At 38.6% G+C, this 15471-nt stretch overlaps 2 protein-coding genes across 3 annotated transcripts in view; both read right to left on the bottom strand.

Moving 5' to 3' along the window:
• ltbp3 (latent transforming growth factor beta binding protein 3) overlaps nucleotides 1-6138 on the bottom strand; it is a 42337-nt gene extending 36199 nt beyond the window's left edge. The window contains exon 1 of the mRNA XM_002935363.5: nucleotides 5159-6138. Coding sequence (XP_002935409.2) covers nucleotides 5159-5402 — 244 coding nt within the window. The 5' untranslated portion in view covers nucleotides 5403-6138. The remainder of the gene's footprint in view (nucleotides 1-5158) is intronic.
• Nucleotides 6139-10845: 4707 nt separating this feature from the next.
• sipa1 (signal-induced proliferation-associated 1) overlaps nucleotides 10846-15471 on the bottom strand; it is a 40281-nt gene continuing 35655 nt past the window's right edge. For both annotated transcript variants that reach the window (XM_004913519.4, XM_002935362.5), the window contains exons 12-15: nucleotides 14878-14976; nucleotides 13092-13152; nucleotides 12931-12997; nucleotides 10846-11797 (exon numbers count right to left, since the gene is read on the bottom strand). In XM_004913519.4, the coding sequence (XP_004913576.1) occupies nucleotides 11627-11797; nucleotides 12931-12997; nucleotides 13092-13152; nucleotides 14878-14976 (398 nt within the window). In that variant the 3' untranslated portion in view covers nucleotides 10846-11626. The remainder of the gene's footprint in view (nucleotides 11798-12930; nucleotides 12998-13091; nucleotides 13153-14877; nucleotides 14977-15471) is intronic.

Here is a 15471-nt window from a genome sequence, read left to right as displayed (position 1 = left end):
CCTCTATCATGGCAGTGTGAGTGGTTTTTAGATCCCATTGCATAAAGATATTTACATTTGCGTAACTGATGAGTACTGGGGACAGAATTGCAACTATTGGGGAGCAGTAGGTTGGAACATCGACACAGACTGGGGGTATAAACCAAATAGTACACAACAACGAGTAGATAAACATGGGAAGTCCCTCATAAGCCGAATGAATCTGTTAGTCAGGCTCATGCACAAGATATAGATCAGGCACTACGATCTTCTATGGTGGACAGCCAGGGCGTGTAATGAAACTCTCCCTAACTATAGAAAATCCCATGCCTGGGGAAGCGGGCACTTATTGGATTGGGATGTGGATGTGAGGGGGATCAGACCATAAACTTGGGAAGTTTCAGATAAAAGATATGTATAACTCATCAGTATGGTCACACCCCAATCCAGTGACCAATCCCCTTAAGCCCCACATGTTTACTCTAAACAATATGGTGGCTCTAGCCAACCCTTCATTTGAGGACACCATTGCAGCTGAAACAGGGTTTGGAGATGTTAATTTGTGTTTAGAATGGATGAGATATAATGCCAACCAAAACAACAAGACTAACTGTTTTGTCTGTGCTAGAGCTAGGCCTCATCTGGGCACTGTTCCCCTTAACCTACCATCAGGAATTGAAGCCTGCTTCCTTAGCCTCTTCTCTAATAGATCCACCAACCATTCTTTATGTGAAGATTGGAAAAAGGCCTACCCCATTGTAAGCACCACTCCAAAGCCTGGGGAAGAAGTTACTATATACCCAGGGAACTACACTTGCTATGCTACATACCACGGCACTGGCCGGTTTGTGGGCAACTTCTCAAATGGCTATTGTAATGCTTATAGGGATGGTTTCGCCGAACCATTGCAGAATCAGACTCAATCAATATCTGATATTTTTTGGATATGTGGGGACATGAAAATCAGATCCCGATTAGAAAGTATGTGGACCGGAGAGTGTGCTTTATGTCAAGCTATCATGCCCATACACATATTCTCTGAAAATTCCCCCTTAGTCTCTACTCCCACTCAAACCAGGCGTAAAAGGGACCTGGCCCCACAAGGCAGCTTTAATCCACATGTTTATATTGACACCATTGGCGTTCCAAGGGGGGTTCCCAATGAGTTTAAAGCCCGTGATCAAGTAGCTGCTGGCCTTAAGACCATCATACCTATTATTACAGTCAGCAAGAACGTTGACTGGATCAATGCCCTTCATGGTATAGCTAACCAGTTAGGTCCCACTTCCCAAATGACCTTTCAAAATAAGGTAGCCCTCAACATGATCCTTGCAGAGAAGGGAGGTGTTTGTAAGATGTTAGACAGAACTGGAACGTGTTGCACATTTATTCCAGACAATACTGGACCTAACGGCAAAGTCACTATTGCTATACAGAAACTTGAAGACCTGTCAATTGAACTGAACAAGAACTCAGGTATCACTGATCCCTGGATCTGGTATTTTAGCTGGAAGACTGGTTGGCAAAAATACTTTGCACAAATTGCCATTACTTTAGTCCTCCTCATACTCTTCCTGTCTCTCATCATTTTCTGTCTCCTTCTGTACCTTAAGAAACTATCAACTAAAGCAGTTGAAGCCTATTCCACTACCTTGCTCTATCACGCTGTAGACATTCCTGACACCACACCTTATACCCCATTAAAATCTACCTTTTTTTCTTCCTACCATCCAGTCTCACCTCCTCAGGGTTAGTTGAGTAGGCATAGTTGGTAGGGATGGCCAGTGGCATTGTGCTGGTCTCTCCAGACCTCGCTGAAGTTCCACACCCACCCTAAGTGTGAAACCCCTCTCGAGCAACTGATGCCTGCCTCTCAGGTAGGGACAGTAAAAGAGACCTTTTAAGGGGGATTGTTAAGATTACATAAGTTTATACTGTGAAAATAAAACTGTTACAAAATGTCTATTTTACTGCTGTCCTTGCTCAAACCTGATATGCTCAGATATGCGTAGCTAAAAGCAAAACTAAGATTAAACCTCCTCGAGACATAAAAACCAAGAGAACAGATATCACGCGAGATGACATGTCACTGACGTCTTGAGGATGCTTACATGTAACATGGACCATATAAGGAAGTGACCAATTACGAGCTTCCTAGTGGGACATTATATGTCAACCTTGTATACAGCTTTTTTTGGGGAGCTATATAAGCTAAATAATATGCAATAAAGACAGGGAAGCTTTCGTACTGAACCTGGTGTCAGTGTGATTCTTCCGGTGCGCACCCACACACTTCGCTGAACTAATTCAGACAGGAGTAGATACCGTGAGGACTGATTGTGTCCTTGACATAGACATGTGGAGCAATAGTTTTTTTTACTGGTAGAGTCAGAAGAGAAAGGCAAATAATTCAATAATAGAAGTCATTCTATTCTACTATATTCTATTCTACTATTCTACATTCATTCTACTAACAGTTAACCTGAAGGTTAAATAAGTGCTACACTGTCTGCATTTCCTATAAATAATACAAGGAAGTAATCTATGACAAATCATATAGCTTTGCATACATTGCATCTATGTATGATATAAGCCTAAGAGTCACACACATGCAACCACTCTAGCTTCTCTGGCCAGAATCCAAGAGGCACAGACCACAGATTTCACACATGGTGACATGGATTTCCCCAACATCTAGTTTAGGGGGATAATGTAAGAAAGTCCTTATATAAGTGCATGAGCACAAAACAGGACTGATGAGGATGCTGCCAGTGGTAATTATTTCTTCTTCACAGACATCAGTTCAGATCTGATTATGCTGCATCAATATAGATCTGAATTTACTGGTATGATCATAGTTGATCATGGTTGAGTAGTGCATTTATATGTAGCAGGCTGGTTTGCATCTCTGTGCATTTCCAGCTATGTATTGATCTAAGTGCTCTGGTTTGTGTCATGGTAGATCTAAGTGTTCTGGTGTGACCTATGCACATATGAGTGTGCAATCGCACTCCACCTAGGTATGAATGTGCTGGTGTATATTGTGTGGTTTTGCAGGTGTGTGTAGTGTAGTATTGTGTGTTATTTTGCTTCCGGTGATTGTTATTGTTAAAATGGGCACATCACAGGACTTGGCATGTTGGTGTGAGACTCTGGATTTGAGTATGTGCAGCTCTGAATGTGTGGGATGATCTGAATGAGCCAGCATTCGTCATTGTTGGTTTAAGTGTGCCTTTGGGTGTCAGAATAGATTTGACTGTGCAGGTGTGTGTAAGAGTGGATCTGAGTATACATCAATATTAAACATCCAACTTGTATTTTGCCACACTGATTTAACTTCTTGTGTTACTAGATGAAACGGCCTGCTGGCTGAATGGATAGCATACGAGGTCCTGTCTGCCCAAATAAACAAAACAATAGAAAGGCAGCCCAGCTGGACAGAAAGATGAGTTGTGGCTCTTCTTTAGTGCATTTACCAATGAACCATATACTAACCAATATGGTGCATAGGCACCAAACTAACCATAATAATACATGGATATCATTTGGGATCAGCGGGCTGCCATTCTTCATTTTGTACAATTTTGTTTTTGTGTGTATTGTTGTTTTTAAAGGGCAACTATTTTTTTTAACCACTAAACATATAGCTATCAGGCCCGGACTGGCAATCTGTGGGTTCTGGCAAATGCCAGATAGAATGCTGTAAGATGCCATAGACAGTCACTATTTATTGGGCTGGTGGGGGTGCTGTTTTGGCCTCTGTGTAGTTGAAATGCCAGGACCTATTTTGAATCCCAGTCCAGACCTTATAGCTATAACAGTGCAACAATAAAATGTTTCTGAGAAAGCAGCACCATATTCAGAACACAAAAATATTCAGATTCTCAAAACTTGTTGATATAGTTGTGAATTAGCATGTAGCATTGCATGTTACCAGGTTACTCTAATATCAACAGAACACAATACCATAAAATCCATGAAAGCACTTCTAATTTACAGTCCCGCTATAGGGTCTAGTACCACAAAACCTAACACATTTTCAAATCATGTTCAGGCCCACCAACTCCACTTATTTTCAGGTAACAAAAAAACTAATTACACTGTATAAGAGCAATGGCACATGAGGTTACTTTTATCAGGCTTAAAATGTGGTCCCAGAGCTGCCACATAAATGTAAATTGCCTGACGAGTCTTGTCAGACAATAGTAGTTATGGGTGTAAAAATAATATTTTACATTATGGGTGAAAACACATATTTATGGAATAAAATAATTATGACACATAACATCAATGTATCTTCTTTGCAAGGGCCTCTGTGGTAGCTCCTTGGTTTATTTATGTTACTCATTTTCTTGCAACTGTAGAAAAACACTTAGCTGACTGTTTAAGTTGTCACTCTGTAGGACTCATTTAGGGTTAGGGCCATTCAGCTTAAGTGCAAAACTGCTGGAATGGACAGAAAATAGAACTTATAATTATGCTACTCAGAAAGGTACTTGTGCCCACACATGCTCCTAACAACTTATGCTGGGTGCATATTTAGCATACACAGATGAATTGTGTGCAAGGGCACTAGGGACCCATTCCAAGTAAATCTTTTATGACACCATTTCTGTCGTGTGCTGAAAGTGATGCTATACCCACTTGAAAATGTGCATTTGTGTGTGGTTCACTAAAAGCTCTTGTACTTTAGCATGCAACTTGCGGCATGTACTACTACTGCTTGGCAGGCAAAAAAACAAGGTGCAAGGAAACTTGGGCTTGCTTTAGGAAATGAGTCCTAAAAACATTAAATCTCCCATCCCTAAGGGCTGGTTTACTTGTGCATTTCAACATGGGCATCAGCTGTAAGTAGCATTAGTATGCAGCCTTTATGGATGTTGCACTCAAAGACAGGAAGCCAGGGAGCTGGCATGCAAGTTAAAAAGCTGTAACATACAGAAAAAATAGACTTCACAGGTAATCATGTTTTATCTGTGTCCACTACATGCTCACTGTTATTTATGCATCAGTTTCCCTGTATTTGACATGATCTATCATTACCTCCTAATCCATCTAAAATACAGATTGAAATGACTGAGTAGACCCTTAGGGACACTATAATAGCCAGAAAACAAAGACACACATTTATAGTTACTCCTTGCTGTGAGGTAGTGTCACTCACATGTCACATACTTACCAACTCGGAATCCAGAACCTGTTAGGGTGTCTGCTGATCCCCCATTTTCTGCTATCAGCGTCATGTTGCTTCCTGGTTTGCATACATCATGGCAGTAGCCTTTTTGACATGTTCTTTTACATACCAATGGGGCAAACACCACCTTGAAACGTTCTCGGGTTCCAGAGGGGGTGATGTGGCAAGAGAATATCCCTAACCAGAGAAAGAAAAGACAAAGGGAGGAGATGATACGAGTAGGATACATTGTCCTAGCACAGACTGTATCCTCGGTATGTTTTAACCTATGAGCATTTGCACTAGTGTTTCTGTGTTCTGTCTGTGTCACTCACATGTTTGTGAATAAAGGACACTGCTTAGTCCTGTGCAGCTCTTTAAGTGTATGAATAAAGCCTATAAATGTGCTGTATTCTGTCTCTCTCTATAGTTGAGTCACTGCATATCTGTATAATTGTGTCGGCTTCTTTATTTGGCAAAGTACGTATTTTTTAACTGTCCGCTATAACTCTCTATATTTTTGCATCTATACGGTTTTTGTGTTATGGTATATGTGTGGCTCTTTGGTGTGCATGTGTTTTAGTTTCATGTAGTTTCTAACTGTCTGAAACCTACTGATGTCTGTTATTACTGAAGCATCATTTCCAAATTTTTGTGAAATTCTCAAGTGTGTGTAAACTATGTGGTAAGAGCCATATCAGAAGCCTTTTCTGTTAGAGTCAGCTTTTGTGTATAATTGATGTGTTGTGTATCGAGTTTCCTCGTGTGCATAAAAAAACGGGATGGGAAGAAAGGAAGGAAAAAATGAAAATATGAATAGATATACACAGAACAGAAAGAGAAATACTGAAGTTTAAAGAGAGTAAAGATAATGGGATGAAGGTAGAGAGTGTAAAAGCCCAAGGCTTTAGGAAGAAAGTTTTCCGGATGAAAGCAGTGTCCTGAGAGCAGCCAGCAGAAAAACGGAGTGAGAAAACAGGAAGACGGAGGAGGGGGAGAGAGGGAGCGACTGAGGCAGGCAGGGGAGGAGAGCCAAGCACAGAGAGGGTGGGAGGAAAGGGAGACTGAAAAAGTATAAGAGTGTCCGAGACAGACATAAGAAGAATGCAGACAAGAATTACCAACAAAGGAGTAGATATACTACAAAGATGTGGTTAGAAAGAAAGGAAATATGAAGTAGAATCCCAAAAATATGGCACATAACTAATTACTTCATCTCAACTGTGCCAGAGTCGTATCATAGTTACTATTACAATTATCAAAATGAATTTATATAGAATTTATGTACACAGGTGTGATAGACTGCAATGGTGCTTGACAGATTCTAGAAAAATAGTGTTAGCACAACAGATTTCTATAGGTTGTGGTTTTCAGGTTTCTATCTATCACAGCAGATAAATACAACATAATCTTTATACAACTTATTCTAAAGTAACATTGATTTACAGGTAATGTATTAAAATGTCAATTTAATGCTATCATGCAGCAGTCTGCAGTGAGCATCTGTGAAAGGAGAATACTTTATTGGAAGGCAGAGTTACGCTAACCATGGGCTGAGTTGTGTGTTTTGGTTAAGCACTGACAAAGCAGTATCTTAATGCTTTAACCCAAATCCTGAACTATTGGGCAAGCCCAACCACAAGTATGAGTCACCCTTCAGGCATTCCTAGAAACAATAAGGGCAGACTGGGGGGTTAAATAAATGTTTCCAACATGTGGATGCTGACACATGGGTGTATGGGTGGCTGCTAACACATGGGTGTATGAGCATGAAAGAAAGGATGGTGGTTACAAGATCTATCTCCCAGTACAGGTATAGGACCCATTATCCAGAAAGCTCCGAATTACAGAAAGACCATCTCCCAGAGACTCCATTATAAGCAAATAATTAACATTTTTAAAAACGATTCCCTTTTTCTCTGTAGTAATAAAACTGTACCTTGTACTTGATCCCAACTAAGTTATAATTAATCCTTATTGGAGGCAAAACAAGCCTATTGGGTTTATTTAATGTTTAAATTATTTTTTAGTAGGCTCAAGGTATCATGGAGACCCAAATTACTGAAAGACCCCTTATCCCGAAAACCCAAGGTACTAAGCATTCTGGATAACAGGTCCCATACCTGTACAGTATGGGACCTGTTATACAGAATGCTCAGGACCTGGGGCTTTCTAGATAAGGGATCTTTTTGTAATTTGAATCTCCAAAGTCCACTAAAAATCATTTAAACATTAAAGCCAATAGGATAGTTTTGTCTCCAAGGATTAATAATATCTTAGCTGAGATCAAGTTCAAAGTACCGTTTTATTGTTACAGAGAAAAAGGAACTTAATTTTAAAATTTTCAATTATATCTTTAAAATGGAGTCTATGTGAGATGGCCTTCCCATAGTTGCGGCTTAGTTCCGTATAACGTATCCTACACCAGTAATGTATAACTCTTTTATACCTGTCTACCATCACTAATTATATTTGAAGGAGGGAAATCTTTTTTGAGCGAAGACATGGTTGTCTACATGAATTTTCAAAAATTTTCAAATTAAATTTAGTGAATAGGTTTGAGGTGTTGTATTTTTTGATACTGGCAGGGGATGTCCATAGAAGAGAAACAGTACAAAGGCAAAAGATGGAAGCATTGTCAAAGTCCATCTGTCTATTGGTGGCTAACTGAAGATACCATTTAATTAATTGTACTCCACTGTAGCATTGAATAAGAACCCCCAGACTCCCCTGAATTACAGGTTTGTAAAGGGGGTCATTATTCTACATTATTCTATTTTTTGTTTTTTTGCAAATATATAATTACATTAAGATTGTAAGATAGCTTTCTCTGTGGTTCATTTACAACTGCAAGTGCAGTGAGCAAAGTACAGTTTCGAGAGACAAGGGGACTTTGTGTTTAATGCAATTGTAGCCAATGCATGGAAATAAACGCAATTACATTTAGTTATTTCCAGTGTTCAGCATTAAAATAAAGCCCACACCCTAATATTTGGGCACAAGTGTGCTGCGCCTATTGACACTGGGTGCTGCGGGAACCCACGAGCTACACTGTCCTGAGGTGGCAGTGGCTCCAAGATATGGCAGCCACTCTCGGCACTCTCTTCTGCTCAAAAGGTGCATATAATGTATAAAATCCTCATCATGTCCTTCAGAGCTCTCCATTTCTCTGCTGCTCTCTTTATATATCTGCCCAGTGTTGGAATAGCCCACAGGGATACTAGGAAAACTCCCTATGGGCCCTCCTGCTTTTAACCATTTGGCCTACATCATGGTAATTTCCTATTTCTCTATGGGAACAAGTCAACTTAATATAAAGAAGAATAGATTATAGTATGTAAAGAAAAAAAACTAGAATGAGAAGTTGATGAAAAATAGTTTAAACAGTGGGCCCACGGTGTAAGGTTTTCTGGTGGGCCTCTGGCATCCCAGTCTGACACTGTATCTGCCCTTATCTTTCCATACACTCCCTCCCAGTCCTTACACTTTTGGGCACATTTACTGAAACGATTCTCATTTTTTTATTTTAAAAACTTGAATAAACTAATTTCCACAAATGTTTGACTGGTTAAGTCTGTGAGTGAAAAAGTTGCAGAAAAGTTGCGAAACTTTTGATTTATCACACCGAAACCTCTACTTTTTCGAATTGTCACAAAAAAAAGACCTCTAAAGTTTCGAAGCAAAAGTAGGATCCTACAAGGAAGGGAAGGGACATCTGCCATTGACTTCTACATGATGTCAGCAGGTTTTAGCTAGAGAATTGTTGGATTCGGATTTTTAGGCGTTTGGCGAATAGTAAATAAGAAAAAATGTGAGACTTTTTTTCTGTGACTTTTAGCACCCCCAGTTTGTGTTTACAACTTGTAAAGCACTGCATGCTGCTGTGGTGCTATATAAAGGGGAAGCCCTCACCTCACAAAAAATAAAAGTCTGACTACCATCTGTGTTATTTAATGACTTGAACTGGATTGCCACAGCTGAAGCTGTCCCCCTGAGCTGGCAGAAGAGTAGGCACACCATCAGTAAGTACACAGCAGATATACATCAGTGGGTCTGATTGTGACAAGGTAAAACAGACATTGCAGACAAGTTGTGGCACTATTTTGTCTCTGAGTAAATGTGGGTGTGTAAATGTTCTCCTGGTGCCCACCAGAAATAGCATTAATCTGTAAAACATTAAGTGTCAATCAGCTTTAGGTGTGGGCACAAAAGGAGCCATTGGAGTTATACTTCCTCAAGGCAGGTGCTAACTGCACATACCGCTTCTGGCTGGGAGACCGTAATTTGCACCAAACACAATTTATAAATCCAAGATGAAAACTGGCCCTTCTCTACTCTCCCAGTAGATGTCTTCTATCCATTCACTCCTTAGGTCTATTTATTGCCAAGTCACTTTTATCCAAAATAATGTATACCATACCTGATATGCTGATTTGGGTACAGAATTCTGTACATCTATCTATCATCTATCTATCTATCTATCATCTATCTATCTGTTGGACTACTTTAGATGGACAAGCTCCAAAATACAAAGGTCACCTTTTATAGAGTCCTTTTTAAACAAATAATTCTAATCTTTTTCTCTGTAATAATTAAACAGTACATTGTATTTGATGGTAACTAAGCTGTGAATCTTGGGTTTATTTAATGTTTACATGATATTCAGCAGACTTAAGGTATGGTGATGCAAATTACTAAAAGATAATAGACCATATGCCTGTGTAACTACTAGTTTGGTTATGATCCAGTAATGTTTTTTTTTTGTTTTTTTTTTAAATGTATTTATTTTATTTTTTATATAAGATTCGGGTTTCATACATACAAGGTAGTGTCTTTTGCAGAAAGGATGATATAACATAAAGCTTAATACGTACAGTATCAATTCAAGAGGTAATAATGTACGTGGGTTGTCTTATGCCAAGTTGTCTTGGTGTGCAAAGCAGTTGCATTCGTAAGCTTGTTGAGGTTGCATAGACACTTAGTTTAAACAACAGGGTAGTTGGCTATCTCACTCTTAGGTGTGCCAGACTACCATGAGTGTGTTATGGTGAAATTGCGATTTATACTTAAATTAAAACAAGTGAAGATGTATAATATAAAATTTTCCAATAAACCAGCAAAATAAAAGGAGAAGAGAAGGAAAGGGAGAAGATCCAGTACTGTTTTACGACTTCAGAAAAGAAGGAAATTGTTAAAAGAATAGGATTATTTGCCTAAAATGGACTCTATGGGAGATGCCTTCTCTAATTTAGAGCTTTCTGTATATCAGGTTTTTGGATAAGGGATCCCATTTTGAAAAGCTATACTTCTACATATAATAACACATTATAATAAAATAAAATGGGTCTATAAACCTTTAAAAAAATGTAAAAACTCAAAAAAAAAAAAAAAAAAACATCTCCCATTGATTTCTACATGAACTCACAAGCTTCTAGATGCCAAAATTTTACATTCAAGTTTTCGGATTTTTTGTTCTTAATTGAAATTGAATATTGGAGTTTTTGAAGCCAAAATCTGAATTCAAGAGTTTTAGGTCAAAAAAAAATTTGAATCGCTGCAAAAATTCAAGTTAAATTAGCCCCCAAAGTGGATCCTATTCCTGCTATAAATTAATTTCACATTCTGTATTCAAGCTTTATTGCTGTTAGACTATATATATATTCATTTAGAAAATAATCACACATCCCCATTTGTTTAGTCAAATTTTATACAGTTTTAATATTACGATATTTAATTCCAAGCTGCAGTCATTATTGATTGCAGTTGTTGATTTACACGGTTTTTCTTCATACAGATACATATTACCCTTTTTTTTGTCCCAGGAATACATTCACGGTGGCTGGAAAGTTTAAAATTGGCGGAAGACATTTATATTTACAAAGTGATTCAATGCAGAACATCCTTCTACCAAATTAGCTGCATTTACACAACCTTTGCAGAGTATAGCTCTGACCATAACTCCCCCGCAGAGCATCATTCTGTTTATACTTTGCTTGCAGAGCAACCTTCTGCAAAATACCCCTGCAAATCATCTTGTTAACCCCTTTCACAGTTTAAAAAAAAACCCTCCCTGAAATAAGCGTGAGCAAGGTAATCACTGCCCACACTATAAAATGATTTGTTCCCCTCAGTCCTTGACTACCCTGATCATTAAACCAGTTCCTTCCTCACTACCTAAAATCTTGCTTCACTTTCTGATTCCTTTTCACATCTTGTAAATGATTTGCTTCACGTACAACAAGCGTCCATGCCATCTACTCAAAGGTTTGTTTGTGTTTGTCACTCATTAGTCCCATATTTTCTGATTATCCCTTTAATTAATAGGTTCTTCTAGGATGAAGTTTTTTTCTTCTGACAGTTTTATCCTTTGAGTGTATCATTTGTTTTGGCAGCCAAAAAATAAATGTTACGGATCCTTTTTAATAACATAACATCCCCTTATCCTTCTGTACCAGTCCTAGCCCCCAAATGCACTCAGTCATTGGCTCTTTCTGTACAGTCATTGGCTAGTTCTTCACAGTTGGTGGCACCACCCCTGAGTATTTTTGCTCCACCCCCATGGGGCAAGGTTCCAGTGAAAGCTTCCTCCTGAGTCCTCTTCAGACTTTGCACTTCTGCTTGAAGCTGGGCCCGACCTTCCTGCTCCTATGATAAGAGAAATGTTGCTGCAATTAATAAAACTGCATAGAATACAGGTGTATTAGTCAAAAATAAAACATTCAAACTAAATAATTACATTTTAAGTAATTAAATAAGAGATTGGCATGGAAATCATAAAGCTATTATTATTAAATCAACAATTGATAATTAATATCCCACTGTGATAGTACCTAAAATATGCGTTGGTCTGGGTGTGTTCACCCCAGGCCCACCACCTGAATGCTCACAGCCAATTCACACAAGTAAAACTCAGTGAAGACTCACCATGTCGATTAAGGGTCCAGCTACTTAAAGCCCCGAACCCGTAGCCCAAGGGAGCAAAATCAATTCAACCAAACTGCAACTTCGATAGCTCACTGAACAGCCATAGGATACCGTAAAACCTCAACCTTTATTCATATCCTTAAAACCATCACGCCTGACGCGTTTCGTGCGCAAGCGCACATAGTCATAGGCATCAATTTTTTAGGTTACTCCTACATAAACCTTTGAGACACCATATCCTTAATACTGTGGGTACATGATATCTTGCCAGCAGGGGTGCACCTTAATCTCTTCAATCCCCTTAGTACCTAAAAATTATTTCTGAGCTCATCAATACCATTTACATGACCTGAGATCCCCCCACTAGTATACATCTGCCAACTTTAACTGGCCCTGTTGGCTTCTTCTGTTGTTATATTACAGCTTGTCATAAACATAAAAACCAAAGTAGTTGAAGCATGCCTTAAGCCTGTTATTTTTTAAACTTTTTAAATAATGTTGAAAATATATCTAACCAGAAAGCAATCTAGCAAGCAGATATCCGATTAAATACCAAACACAAGTGCAGCAAAACCTGGAATATCAATGTTGTTGGTCAACTTCCTCTTCTTAACTTTCACTTTGCTTTTTCTAACATAGTCTTACTTTCTATTTTACTTTCACTGTCATACCCACTGTCTGGCATGGCAGTTATTTGGGTGGTGTCATCTGGCCACTCAAATGCACGGACACTGAACTAATTCATCAACTTTTAAGGGCCCCATAGAATGATTAACCAAACTAACTGTTTTAGAGGAACCGCAAACAGTTTTCACATTTATGCTTTTCATTATTCTTCTTGCTAAGTCTCTCACCCTCTTCAGTTCCGCCTGCAGTCTTTTCAGCTGTAACTCCAGCTCTGTGACTTTGTAAGAAAGATTCCTGCAAAAAAATGAGGAAGGTTTTTTTCACAATTAACTTTAGAAGACAAGTCAAAGCCATGGAATATTATTATATTAGGTATGTTGTTCCTTACCCTGATGGAGGTGAGGAAGGCATTTGTGCCCTCAGCTCTTTAGATACCTCCAGCTCCTGTCCTGTTAGGGAACAAATACTGTATTAAAGCACAAACACATGTAATGTTTAATTTATTAAATATTTTTTTTAAATTGATAGACTGCTGTATATATATGATTTCACAGAATTCTTCTAATTGCTAACATAATGTAGACACCAATTCCTTTATTTAATTCTCTATTAGGTATGATAAAGCTTTTTTTAGTTGCTATGGACTTCAGAGGCAAATGACTACTTGTGAAACATACATTTCAAGTAATATAACTAAAGTCAATCCTGTGGCTTTGCTAATACAAAATTCTTGCATTTTTGGAAGAATGTGAAAAGGGCTACTGAACATTTTGAATGAGCTATTTGATTCTTTGGGGTAAACCGAATAAAGGGCAATAAATCCTGGACTCATCAAGGGTATAAAATATTTTTATCCATACAGTGTCAGGGCTTGTTAAAGGGAGGAAAGGTGTAGAAGAGGTGTCTGTGATGGTACCACCAGCTGATGGGGCAGCAAATAGGGCTAAGGATCACCCTCTCTCCAGCTGTGTAGATTGTAAGCTCTTTTGGGCAGGGCCCTCTTCACCTCTTGTATCGGTAACTGATTGCTTTATATGTTACTCTGTATGTCCAATGTATGTAACCCACATATTGTACAGCGCTGCGGAATATGTTGGCACTTTATAAATAAATGTTAATGTAAAATGTAAAAGCTGTGGAGGAAAAGTAGGTGGAGAGAAGCAGGTGTTTTCCCCAGAAATGAGAGGCTGTTAATATTGGCCCTTTAAGCTCAACAACTCTCTTTGAAGATCAAAGACTCAGCAACCCTGTTTTTGCACGTTCTGTGTACTTCCTGTAAAGAATAGCCATTGTATATTGTGCTTTTCCTTTATCCTTCATCTTCTAAGATGCCCCGGTAGCTCCCCATGTTCTTTTCTGCTCAGTGCCGGGCCAACATGCCCAGCCCCCTCCCCATGTATGTGCATGCATTGTTGAGCATGGCAAGGAGCACCGCTGCTGATGTAACTAGGGGGAGGTAAATAAAGAGGTACGTGCCTAGTTCTCCCTCACTGTTGTACCAGGTGTAAGAGATATTGTACTAGTGGATGCATTGGATGGCTTCATGTATGGGTTAGTGCATTTTTAAAATGCAAGATTAATTAAATTAATTTACTAAGTACAATGTTGATTCAGAAATTGGCCTAAATATCCTTCTGGATTTAGGAAGAAATTTTTCCTTCCAAGGCAAATTGGAAGCAGCCTTATGTAATAAGTTGATGATGATGAATATATGACTTTTTTTAAACTCAGCTATGACCCAAACGTAATACTTAAAACTAATTACTGGTTTGTGCCTATTTGCTCCTTAGTGAATGCAGGGCAAAATGTTTCAGCACTTAGTCACAAAATTAGCTTCCTATGAATAACTGCAGTGTTAAAATATAGTAATATGAATGGCATTTAACACTTTCCATAACAGTAGATGAAAATCATAGGCACAAGTAGGTACAAGTAGATTTTGTTGCTGAAGCAGTTAACTACCTTGTAACATTTTAGTAGCCAAAATTCACCTGGCTCTACAATATGCAACGGTCGTATTGATACTACAGCAGCATTGAATTACAGAGAGGCCTGAAATCAATTTGGTCTGTATTACAAAAGTTTTAGCCCCTAAAGGACATTTTACAACAACAACAAATAGGACTTATAATAAGTAAAATATTTAATGCATTGCAGTCGTGCATGTTGATCACCTTCTTTAGACATGGCTTCTAGTATACTGTTACAGGCCAAGGTGAGATCCGATATACTCTGCCATTCATCTTCAATAGACGGAGGAGCTGGTGAGAGGGCTGAGAAATACAATCAGACAGTGTGAAATAAAAAGAGAGACTCAAGGAAATATACAGTCCTAGTTGGTAAACAATACATTATATTCAGTATTGCACTCAAGATACAGGGGGCCTTTGACTGTAATTTCAATAAGTTACTTTGATATACGTTTACAAAACATTTATTGCTAATATTAAAGTTTTTTTTGCATAATATTTATTTTGCATTAGTGATAGTGAGTGGTAGATTAGGTTACAAAAACACCACTCACATCAAGTTCCTCCCCTGCAGTGATGGCACCACTAGAGGCAGGCTGTAAGTGGGTAGTCAGCAGCAGTTTAGGGCTAGGTACAGGTTTAAAATCACTAGAGTTAAAGGAACAGCAACACCAAAAAATAAAAATGTTTTAAAGTAATTAAAATATAATGCACTATTGCCTGGCACTGGTAAAAGTTGTGTGTTCGAGAAAGATTGCAATAGTTTATATAAATACCCTGCTGTGTAGCCATGGGGGC

Source organism: Xenopus tropicalis, chromosome 4, assembly GCF_000004195.4.
Source record: "Xenopus tropicalis strain Nigerian chromosome 4, UCB_Xtro_10.0, whole genome shotgun sequence".
NCBI classification, from domain to species: domain Eukaryota; kingdom Metazoa; phylum Chordata; class Amphibia; order Anura; family Pipidae; genus Xenopus; species Xenopus tropicalis.
This window is presented reverse-complemented; position numbering and strand designations above follow the sequence as displayed.